This window comes from Phlebotomus argentipes, unplaced genomic scaffold (assembly GCF_947086385.1).
Source record: "Phlebotomus argentipes unplaced genomic scaffold, Phlebotomus argentipes genome assembly contig_42, whole genome shotgun sequence".
In the NCBI taxonomy this organism is placed as follows: domain Eukaryota; kingdom Metazoa; phylum Arthropoda; class Insecta; order Diptera; family Psychodidae; genus Phlebotomus; species Phlebotomus argentipes.
This window is the reverse complement of record NW_026776171.1, coordinates 1,057,291-1,069,838: the sequence shown is the minus strand read 5'-3', so window position 1 is coordinate 1,069,838 and position 12,548 is coordinate 1,057,291. Positions and strand designations below refer to the sequence as shown.

General features: G+C 37.8%; 1 protein-coding gene across 1 annotated transcript in view; it reads left to right on the top strand.

The window, feature by feature from the left end:
• The window catches only part of LOC132257138 (CCR4-NOT transcription complex subunit 6-like), a 67,519-nt gene that overhangs the window by 52,784 nt on the left and 2,187 nt on the right, over positions 1–12,548 (top strand). Inside the window, exons 4-6 of the mRNA XM_059753919.1 lie at positions 11,268–11,336; positions 12,143–12,249; positions 12,324–12,529. Of these exons, the coding sequence (XP_059609902.1) occupies positions 11,268–11,336; positions 12,143–12,249; positions 12,324–12,529 (382 nt within the window). The remainder of the gene's footprint in view (positions 1–11,267; positions 11,337–12,142; positions 12,250–12,323; positions 12,530–12,548) is intronic.

Genomic DNA, 12,548 nt, shown 5'->3' with positions numbered 1-12,548 from the left:
TTGATGGTGTTGCGCTGCTGTTTGGCTTGTTCTTTTTCGTGTATATATATAAAATTTACGAAATGTTTTATACGGTGATGCTGTATGTCGTAAAGAGAAGCATGTAAATATGCTGCATAGTCTCTACTGCACATGCCAATAAAATTATTGTTCAATTTATATACACAGCATCGCGCGCTTGCATAGTCGCCATGGCGAAGATGTTGGACACTTTGGTCCAGAGAGGATGATTTATGAAACATTTTGCTCCTTTCTCTTTCTCCCAGATTAACCTTTTTCTTTTGTCCCACGAAGAGAGAGAGAGAAAGGTCTTTTTGCTTAAAATGTCTCAAAAAATATCACCAAGATTTACGACACCCTTCAAAGTCGCGGTTTTTTTCTTGCTGTCTTTTTACACAAAAGTGGTACGGTAATCAATTGATTTTGTGGTTTGCCATGTTGTGTGGCTAACTGATCAAAATGTTAGTACTAAAGTTATATAGGCAACCGTTCTCTTCTATAAATCACAATATTAAGATTTCCAAGGTATGGGATGAAAAGACGGGGGGAAAAAAGACCATAAGGAGAAGATTGAGACTTCCAGTGTCGTGCAATAATTCATATAGCGCGAAATTGAATGTTTCTTCTTTAGTGTGTTTGTCGGTCTGTGGGGGAGTTTCTCACTTCTTTCTCTCTGTCGCGCTCTCTTGTGTGTCAGAAAGACAAGAGGGAAAATGCAAGACGACAGAGTTCCACTCTACTTCCATTTGAATTACATATGTATATATGAAGACTTTGTATGTCGACTGATTTTCCCAAAAGATTTCTTGCAATTGGCACACTGCACTTGAGGAGGAGAGCATATATATTTATGTGTACCACAACAAAGCATATTTCAGACATTTGCTCGTGGCTTTTTCGATGTGGAGAGTCAAATGCTTAAAGATGTTTCACTTGAGAAAATATAGTGCAGTTTTTTTTCCTATTACATTTAATTCCATCAAATAAAGATCACCCTTTGGATTGAACTCCTTTTTCCCATATTCACTGGTGGCAATCACATTTGAGAGCTTGATGCAAATGGCATTTGTGCAATTGCACAATTAATAAATGCAAGAAGGTAGTGAGAGTGCATAGGAAGACTCTCTCACATGAAGCAAATTGGTATTTGCAGAGAGAGAGGCGCTTTGGCAAATGCGGAGGCGCAAATCCAGATGAAGTTTCTTATTCCACCTTTACCCATGAAAGAGCATAAATGTGTCTTTAATTGCCACACAGTTTCCATTTGACGTCGCAAGAAAAATCTCTTCCAGTCAATTTTACGATAATGATAATTATTGAGACACGACTTGCAGACTGATCTTCATTATCCACTGAGAGTCACTTAAGTGCCCATTTTGGGGGGAGTTTTCAATGATATTTTCTTCACCAGACGCTTGTTGAGAAAAGCACATCATCGTGGCAATCGATGGCAATTGCTTCAGAGTTGAACGACGAAAGTTGAACGTTGCTCTGGATATGTTGCAAACTTTGTCACAATTTCCATCTATTAGTGCAAATTGTGTGCATTTTGTGAAAACTTTGCATAATATCCAAATGAAGTTTGCTGGATTTTCCGGTATAATTGTGGATTTTCCAAAATCTGACGCATATTCTTGGAAATTCCTCATTAATTAACTGGCACTGCGATGTTTTGGTGATTGTGGAAAACCTTCAAAATAGATTCATCAACAAATTGGGTTTGTTGTTTGAGTGAATGTGCACAAAATATGACCCAATGCTCCAATTTTTTTTAATCAATACAAAATTAGTTCATTTCAGTCATAATTGCACATTCACGAGAGTGCGACCAATTGACTTAACTCGAGAGCCATTCACTCTGTCCAAGACGTTCTAAATTCACTCATTACAAGTCATTTTTTCGAGGAGATTTATTTTGTAAAATGATATCTCATCATTGAATCCGTAAATCACAATTTTGCGCAATAATCTTCAGAAATTTTTCCCCATGAAAAAGGTGTTTTAATTTATCTCCCATTGACTATAACGACGTGGTCTTTGGGTGGAAGAGAGAAGAAAGAAAGATATGTGTGTGCGCGTACATATGAAGAAAATATCCTTTTTAAGTTACTCAAGTGCGCCGCTTTAACACTCATGGAGGGAATTTATTGCAATCTGACAAGTTCTTACTCAAGTCTCTTCTTTCTCTCTCACACATTTTTGATATATAATCACGATAAACGTAATAGACACACTGGCGCGATTTATTCCTCACAACATTTGTAGGCATTTGCGAGAATGATGGGGTGAATCACAATGTTTGCGAATTTGCTGCGCTCTTCATCTCTTTTTCAAAAGTGTTAAATTCCACCTCCGGGCAAAATTAGCCAAGTCTTTTCTGCCTTTCATTCTATTTGGAAAGACGCACACGATTTTGCCGAGAAGGAAGGCAAACTTGAGATGATGATGATCATGAGCAGTTTCTTGGGTAATTAACTATCAATGAATTGTTTCTTCCTTTTTTCCACTCCTTCTTTCCATTCTCAACAATTGTATATATATTTTACGCCCAGGAGTGTCATTTTCATTTGCTAACATGTTATAATCTCCATATTTAAGATGCTCTTTATTTAGAGGGATTTTCTACATCCCATTTCGCAATTGCGACTCTACAATTCCTCTCTTTCTCTCTCTGGGTTGTGGGGAATTGAGAAGGAGTTGCTGATAAAAATTTACACTGGCATAACAATAATTTCACAATTTACTATGTGAGACGGCACTGAGGGAAGACACAGAGAGAGATATCGAAATATGGGCGTTCATTCTCCAATGCATTCTTGACCACCTAAGCGTATTTTTTCTCTCCACCATCCCAACAAGTATAGAAAAGTGTATCTTTTTAATGTGAAATTGTGGAGATTTATGTGACCAATTAACAATAAATAAAGTCATTTATTTCTTTAGCTTCTCTATATCGAGAGAATGCATATTTCACTCCTCACTCATCTCCTTTTTCCACTTGTTGTGTGCTGTACAACTCTGTAATAGTTGGTTTGTGTCTTGTGCGATCGCACCATGAATTAAGCGATAAAACACGCTTTACGCTGAAGAAAAAAAAAGAAGAAAGAATGCAAGTAAAGCATAAAGATCAAACGTCAAACACTTTGGTATTGATTTGACTCTAAAAGATTCTTACAGAACACAATTAAAAACCCGTATTTCTGGTCATTTCTGACTCAAGGCGTCATATAAAACAGATTTTACAGTGCCGAAATAAGCAACAACAATTTTCATTCATAAAGCTAACGTGTTTCTTGCGGTATTTGAAGACAAAAAGAAAGAGAGAGAGAAAATTTGATGAGTGAAATGGCAGAAAAAAGAAAGAATACAAATATTTATTTGCCAATTTAAGTTCAATTGAGGTGGAGCAGCCCATTCACACCCACATTCTCGCTAAGATGTTCTGTCTGCTGAGACTATGCAATATCTTGACGCTCTAGTGAGAGAGGAACACAAGGGAATTTCACAGTAGTTTCCAGCAATATTGGACATTATGTCTTCATGTCTGCCTGTGGAGTTGTGTGGATGCAATTCTTCAAGCTAGTGCTGTTTGACATGTCTAAGAGGACTCCACTCCAGACAGAAAACACCTATTTTTTGCCATCTGCCACCCAATCGATGTCAGCCAGTCTGACAATGACAATTAACCTGAGATGTTTGAGCGCCGTAGAAGAAAATTCCTCAGTGTCTGGCACAGACAAGAGGAGTACAAGGAATATATCGCGCAAGAAACTGCAAGAGAGAGAGATGACCTTTCGGTTAATAATATGTCGATCGATGGGTGTTGAATTTAGCATTGTAATTTATCCCATATGTGGGGGACACACAAGAAGGAGTGAAATTCCATATTTGTCGAAGCTCTTGGCGCTTTTCTTGAGCGCATTGATAAAAGTAAACAGTTAATTATAACATTATGTATGCATGCACAACACGCGGTTCTCGGGCGCGAAGAGTGCCAGCAAAAGAAGGTGGATGCATGGGAGGAGGGTGGTAAAAAAAATAAATACATATCACTGCAAGAGTGAGAGAAGAATGCATATTGCATTCATTTATATGCTGCATAAATTGCTGTACAAAACGCGTTTTGTTATATTCAACAATGCAACCAGCAGGCAATATTATGTGTGTGTGTGTTTCGTACATATTTTTCGCAATTGAGAGAAGTGCAGAAGAACACCAAGAGGAGGAAAAAGAAAAAGAAGCGCGCGAAAAGCTATTGAAAGAGACAGTGAAATAATAAAAATATAAGACCAAATTGTTATTTCTCTCTTAATATAAAATCACCGCACTCTTTCCATTTCTTTTAACTTTGAGTGCGTTGTTTTTGTTGTGGCCTCTTCTTCTTCTTCTTTTCGATAATAAACGACTCGACATAGAGAGACTTTGGTGCTTTTGTGCATCTAAATTAACCTCTCTTGTTATGTACGTACGTAGAAAAAGTGGCGAATGCGGCAAAAGACGTCTTAAGATCATCTCCCTCTCTCTCTCTCGCTCTGTTGGCCTTTTATTTATTGTTATTGTTGTGATCGCGCATTACTGATAGCGCATAGTGGAATCAATGGAAATTGCAAGTGAGAGAAAATGGATATAGAGAGAGAGATGAGTGAATCTGCCTGGAATGTAAATTGATCAGTCGACTGTTGTTTCGTCACACACACAAGATCGCATTAAAATTTCAGTTGATTTTTTCCTCACTAATCTACTTTGAAAAATACCATTGAAGGCAAGCTGAGAACAACAATGGTAATCCTATCTCAGTGGGAGGGAAATTATCTGATATTTGCTGCCCATGCGAGCAGATGATCTTGTTAGTAGGTTTTTTTTCATCATCTACTTCTTCTTTTACTCTATAATGCCATGAGACAGATCAGTGATCTTCACTGATTGATCTCTGTGAGGCTTTAGAGCCTAATCACGTCACATTGCTGTATACAAGCTTCACTCTGTTCGAGGGATTAATTAGAGAAGATGCCAGGCGTGATATTCAGTAAAATAAAAAAAAAAAACAGAAGAAAATCGTTTCTCACCAGATCATTGAAGATTTCTTATCTTATAAACTGAGTAAAGTCTCTCAACAGATGTAATATCAAATGTTCTCTCGTGAAATTTATCAGTCTCATTTACTCCTATAAAATATGGTTGTTTAATGACGAGACACATCTTCACCGAAATGCGATCTCTGTTGCATTTTGCCTTTAGACAAATATTCAAATTGACAGAATTTCTCACGAGTCAAGTGATGATCAAGTCGATGTTTCAGAAGGTGACTTTCAGATTGCATTGGATTACACATCAGAGAGTGCGAGAGAAAGAGAGATTTCTCTGCAAGGCGCAGTGTGGCAAGAGATAAGATAAAATGTTAAATGCATGAGAAGGAGTGAATCTAAGGTGAAATTTTCAATCTACTTGCTAACTTCTCTCCTTTGCTGATGGGCAGAGAAAACAAGTGATCACTTCACGTGTATTGGCGTGAGAGAAGGAGAGAAAGATCATTTAATTTTCATCTCATACCGCACACATTATATGATTTCATATACTGTCTGTGTGTCTGGTGGATAAAATATTTATGATATGATATGCCACCCATTGAGAATTGGTGGAGTTGCCACAATAAATGCCCCCCAACGTCCGAGAGATTTCAGTGCAAATTGCACAAGAAACCTCACAGTGGCTGCTGAGGAGTGAAATACACACTCACACCCTGTGTTGTGTCTTTACGTGGTAAAGATTGTCTTTTACTCGTGTAGAAAATATGTGGAAAGATGGGAAAGATGTATGAAAGACAGCTGAATGTTCTATGTGATGTAATTACCTTTTCTAATCTTTGCCACTTTTGGCACTCGAACAAGAATTTATTGAAGAAGTCAAGAAAATTCTTGCATTAGATTTCATGATAAGAAAGTCAGAAACTGCACTGATTTTACTAGGTTTTTCACTATAAATTCACATGATAAAAATATCCTTCCTAAGAGAAAAGCCAATTTTACCACGTAAAAAACTGATGTAAAGGATAAAATGTCAACAATTCACCCAACACTGTGCACAGCGCAAGCATCCAAGAAGGTTGTTTCACCTTTTTCTGCATCATTTTCCCTTCTCGAGGAGAGGCATAGAGATCAAGATAGATCTTCTAGATGTGTCAAGTGAACCACTCCTCAAAAGCCCCCTTTTTTCCGCCATTGATACACACTCGTGAAAATGTGCTGGCGAGAGAATTGTTGTGTGTGAGCAAGAGAAGCTCCCATGCAAATTGATGTCCTCCTTCTTCGGCGTTCTTAATTCATCTTGATGTCTCTCACATTTTATACAACATTTATTATATTGTGAACAGTCTAGGAGCACTAATGAACAAGGAGTATGATTTATATTGTTAATCGCAATAAATATCATTGAGTCGTGATAATCCATAAACTTGGACTTGACACAGCCAACAGAGGCGAAACACACATCTTAAATTGATGATTATGATGGCGGGAGGACAGTTTTGTGAGCCTTTTTTCTCCCCTTCCATCCTGGGCATCTCAAAAAGGGGGGTTTTTCTTTTATCATATGAAGTGCGCGCGCAAAGTGACTTCTCAACATGTCTGGAATTCTCAGACTTGCTCAAGATCACTTTTGAAGGTAAACACACAGCAATACAACTCAGATGGTTTCGTGTGCATGACTTGAAAGCTACGCTTTTTGTTCAATTGAACAAAGACCCGCGCAGTCAGTCAGTCTCTTTAAAGTGTAATTAATTTGATGATAAAAGACATTCGTGGGTGTGGGATGAAATTGTCACACTCTTTTGCGGTCAGATGACTTCTTTTGCAGATCTAAAATTGCCGCATATTATATTTTATGGTCATTCTTTTGTCGCACAATTCTGCGCGCGCTCACAGCGAATGCGTGAAAAATCTGCCATTTCGGCCACTTAAGAAGTTGAGACACAATCGTGGGATTATTAAGCATGATTTCCAGCACAAACACACGATCTTTAAATAGGATTACAAAGCAATCTTTTGGTCACTTTTGACGATTAATCATCCACTCAATGAATGATTCACATAAATTTTTCGCAGAATTTTCATCACTTTTCGTCACAGTTTTTTTTCCCATGAAATTTTCTTTGTCAACAACAGGAAAAAAAAAATTGCACGAAAGGTGGAAAATTGTATGATAAATGCTCTGCAATGAACTGTTAATTTGTAGACGGACACAAAATGTGGGTGTACTCAGTGAATGTACAATGAACTTGAAATTTTATGACTTTCGAAAAACACACACAAAAAAACACCTCCTCAGGAGTCTGGCGCATAGATGGAATGTTAACGGCCAGACACAAATTCCTCGGGATTAAAAAACTGTTTAAGAAAACCTTTAAAAGTGCCGGACATGGAAAGTTGAGTGAAAATGATTCAAGTGTGTGTACAATTTTGGCAATAAAAACCGCACATTGAGTCGTAAAATATAGGCTTTTAAGTGAAGAATTGAGCTCTTTTTGCTTTTTTCCTGTGCACAATTGTTCTGTACAATTTGCATACACTTCTTGAATATTTATTTTTTCTATACCATGAATCATTCTATTTACTCTTCACTTGCTGCTTTATTTTTTGCAGAAGAAAAATGTTTAAAAATTGCAATTTTGACGGTAAACTATTCTGTCATCAGCGCATATGGGCGAATTGCTATTGGCAAGAACGTCCTCTTCTTTGTTTTAACGCTAACATAATTGCAAAAAGTGGCATCAAACTTGATTGATTCACGCATGAGATTGATAAGAAAAAAAGATTGACTCTCTCGTCATCATCTTCATCCTCTTCGTCGAGACTTTGATGTTCTTCTCGGAAGGATTTCGAAAGTGATCATTGCGGCATATAAGATGCATAGAGTGAGATTGTCGTGTGTTGATTTGCAATGGGGAAAAAAGGGTGTGTTTAACATGATTCTTCCGATAATTATTCTGCTGATCTATTGAGAAACGTGCGCGCGAGCACGAGAGAGAGAGAGACAGAGAAGGTAAAATACCAGAAATTGTCAGCAATTCCCATTAACATGTTGCCAACAATCTTCAACATAGGAGATGAATGGGGAAGAAGAGACTGAAATCTGCCAAGTATTTAGTGTTTCAGCCCATCTCACGTGGATCTCTCTCTCTCTCTCGTTCACCATTAATTTCCCATCATTTCCAGATGATATGTTAAGGGAGAGAAGGATGAAGTAGAAGAACAAGAAAATGTTGGTTGTTGTGTGTAAGATGATGTCTCAGCATCCGCCTTTTATTGCTTTACCAATTGGCAATTAACTAAATGCAAAGTATTAGGTGTTGAGTATAATTGAAATAGAAAAGTTTCTATGCAAATTAATCATAATTTGCACAAAACACTAATGAGAAAAGTTAACTCTTTCTTTTATCTGTTATATTATAACTTAAAAAAAGAAGCAAAATACAAACAGTTCGTGTTGTAATGCGGAAAACCGAGACGAAAAGAATGCAATGCAAGAATCTAGAGTGGAGAGAGAAACGTGAAGAATTCTATGGTCACTATTGAATATCATTTAAGTAAATTCTAGACTTTTTTCCACTTTTATACTCAATAGCACTCAATGCAAAATAATGGTGAAGAAGAATAAGAAAAAATAAAATTTCTTACGGCTGTTTAAATGCAAATTTTATCGTACATTTTAAGTACCTTTTTCACTCTACGTTCTTGAGTATAAATTAATTTGAATGCTAAGTATAATTGTGATAATCATCCTTTTTAAAACAAATTCCTATTATTATGGCTAATAGTTGTGTGGCGCGAGACAAAATTAGTGATTTTTATGACTTTCCATTGCATTAATTCACTGCATAAATTCATACAAAATGTCCAGTAGACAAAAGGGGAATTTGAGTAAAAAGTATGAGGAAAAACATTATCAATTTGCACTCTCTTAATCTCACTTATTGCGCACCTTTTTTCCACCCAATACCGGAGAGTGTTTATATTGAAATTCCGCGTAGCGCATTGCATTATATTGTTGAGGAGGTCGCGATGCCCTGAGATTGCAGTCATTATGAACTTGAGATGCACGCTTGATTGGCTCTTGTGATATGTGTGTGGTGAAGAAGAATGAATTGGCATGTGAGAGAGTGAGAGCCAACAAATTGGTAATTAGCAATTGGCATAAGTAATTATTATATTGTCAGCATTGCCGCGCGCGGTGAAGATCAGATGTTGTGTGTGGAGTGGAATGAGAGAATGAATGGAAAATATGATATGAGTGAAGGAGAGGAAGATGGGCTACTTTGGGTGGCTGATAATCAGTGATTTCCTCAAGCTATGCATTCATTTATATTGCTATTTGCAATGAGAAGATCTTATGGTGGCTCACGTTTGATTGCTGTGTGTGCGCTTCTGCTGCAGAAGCGCATTTCCACTGTTTTGTTGCGCCACACTGCGATGACGATGATTGATTGGTATGGTAAAGGTGATTCACAAGAGAGCAAGCAACAGAGTCAAAAAGAGGGAGTGTAATATAAGATTGTGTGCAATTGTCAAGACAAAATGCACAACATCACTCGTATTTTCCTTCCATTCGCAACATCTTCAAATCCTATAAACGCATCGGCACAGAGAGACAGAGACTTGCGACGCAAGATAACACACATATATATATATATATATATATTTGCAAATAAGTACGTCTTGATCAGACCGCGAACACTTCTTCTTTAGCCTTTTACATGCCTCATTATTCTCTGTTTTTCCTTTTGAAATCCCTCTCATCTTCTTCCTCCTTTTTGCGTCCTCTCCATCTGGGCGGCAAATGGATTAACATGATAAAAGACAATCACAACCACGCGCAGCAAGACGTGCAGTGGAAATGCAGAATCAATTCAGAAAAAGGCTTTTAATACATGGATTATGGAATCGATATGTACATATTGAGCATGAGAGAGTTGAATGGGAGAGATAAATATTAACCACGCAATTTTGAGACTTGCGCTTGAGAGAGGAATGGTCAATCAGAGGCCAAGAGACCACCTCTTTGCTGTTTAACACTGATTCTTGCACTTTCGCGCTTCGTATTCCTTCGCACTCAGAAGCCTAAGAGCATATAGTGTATGACTTGTTGAGGAACTTAATCGAATTTATACACTATATTAGAAAATATACCTTGGCTTTAAAACCGTTTTGTCCTAACTATATATAGATCAATTCGCGCAGATGTTTGCAATGGAAGATGAGAATTAGAATAAGGCAAAGAAGTGTTGCCCAAATGGAATCCACATGAATTTCAACAGACTTAATACAGTTTGAATGGCCTAATTGTGTAGCGCAAGTTTGTGCAAAATCACGCTAGAAGCTCTCAAATATATCGACTCAATTTCAATCACACGCCGTCTGGGCATTCCAACGAAAACTCCCGCGGGATTCTGATCTCGTCGCGGTATTTCTTTGCCCATCAGTAAAAGAATAATAATGGCACATTTGATTCTCTCACTCGCGCGCGCACACACCAAGTGCGAATGGAGATGAAACTGCTTCTCAAGAGAGAGAGATTAGTCTGCAATATTATAGGGGAGGCGAGTAAGAGTTATAAAATAAATTTGTTTGCACAGATCAATAACCATGACCCTCATGTCGATTCCACGATCATGTTGCACGTCGTATCAATTGTTGCTCGTCAGCATATGTTCAACAATGGTTTTGGCGCATGGATTCACTCTTTTCTCCTTCACATCTTTTGCGCGCTCGCCATTCCTCGCCATTCCTTTGATATTTGAGACTCTCTTCTGATGGTTTTGCACACGGCAAAAGTGATCTTGTTATTTTCCATGTAATATGAAGAGAATCTCTCGTCGTTTTTTTTCTTGTGTCTCTTTTCTTCACTCTGCGCGACTTCTCTTCAGGGATTTTGTTTACTCTCTGTGTATTACTAATGAGCCCTATTTGTATAAATATGTGCAACTGTGAAAAAAGCAACGACACGGGGAAAGACTTGAGCAGCGAGAGAGAGAGAGAGAAAGAGAATATTATGAGGGACAAAAAAAGAAGCACGATTTTTCTGTATTTACACACTGTTTGCCTTCTTTATCTCGTGCTCGCGGATGCGCGCTCTTTGGCTCTCCTCCTCCTCCTCCTCATGAGGGACAGAAAAGGAGGAGAAAAGAAAAAAAAACAGCAAATCAACACGCTGAGAATATTTGCTACTCATTAAACAATTAGCACTAATAACTACTCTTTTTGTTCTTCTCACAGTCAGTGCAGGACCTCCGCCTCAGCGTCCGTGGATTCCATTGGCTCGTCCTAATCGTACTCGACCAGCATGTAAGTTTCTCCTTATCACACATTTACCATCTAATATTCGTCAATTAATTAATGTGCAAATTGCAAAAGTGGAGCTCGAGATTCTCTCTCTAAGAATCTGTCCGGAAGATTTTTATGAGATATCTTGGCTCATGAGAGAGATATTGAGAACGAAGACTTAACATAAAATTTATGCATTCTCTTGTCTCAGTTTGTATGTAAATTCTTTCTGTGTGTAACAAAAAAGAACGAAATTACTGGAATAATTTGATAATTAGGTGCATTTTCACAGCATTTACCATTTAATATGTGAGGATATTAAGATATTCCAAAATGATAAAATCACTGCTGAATATGTAAATTCAAAAAGGGGGAGCAATTTTTTGGGTAATTATGCAAAGGAATTTTCAGAAGCTGAAAAATCTTCTTCATAAATCACTGAAATCAGTGAGATTTTATCATCACACACTAAAGAAGAGAGCCTTTAAGAATTGGCCTACTTCATCTGTTTTGAGATAAATCTCAATGTGTGACGATTTATGACACAATCAGCACCAACAAGATTGTCTATAACTCTTCATTTGAGAACAAGACATCAACGCTTAACAGAGACAGAGAGAGAAAGAGAGTGATAAGAAAGTCCGGCGGAGTCTCTCCCAATTAACCTTTAATCGGAGTTGGTCAGTAAATTTTCTCATGTAAAATTTATTGTAATGAATTTTGTACGCGCGCGCGTCAATTGACTTGTCTAACGAGCAAATTTCTTTCTCTCCGACCGACTTTGAATCTCATTCTCAATATTCTTCTTCTTTTTCATCTCTTGCCAGGTATATTCACCGTAATGTGCTACAATGTACTCTGTGACAAATATGCGACTAGACAAATGTATGGCTATTGCCAGAGCTGGGCGCTCGGATGGGAGTATCGGAAAAAGGTGAGCAAGTCTCTTATTTCTCATCATCTTGAATAATGCTAAATTCTTCTCTTGCAATTCTCTCTCTCGAAAAGGCCATTCTCGACGAGATTCGCCACTATTCTGCCGACATAATCAGTCTTCAGGAGGTGGAGACGGATCAGTTCTACAATTTCTTCAAGCCAGAACTCAAGAATGACGGCTACGAAGGGATTTTCTCGCCAAAATCACGCGCCAAAACGATGGCTGAGAATGAGAGAAAGTACGTCGATGGATGCGCCATTTTCTTCCGGGCATCTAGGTTGGTTTGATGATGATGA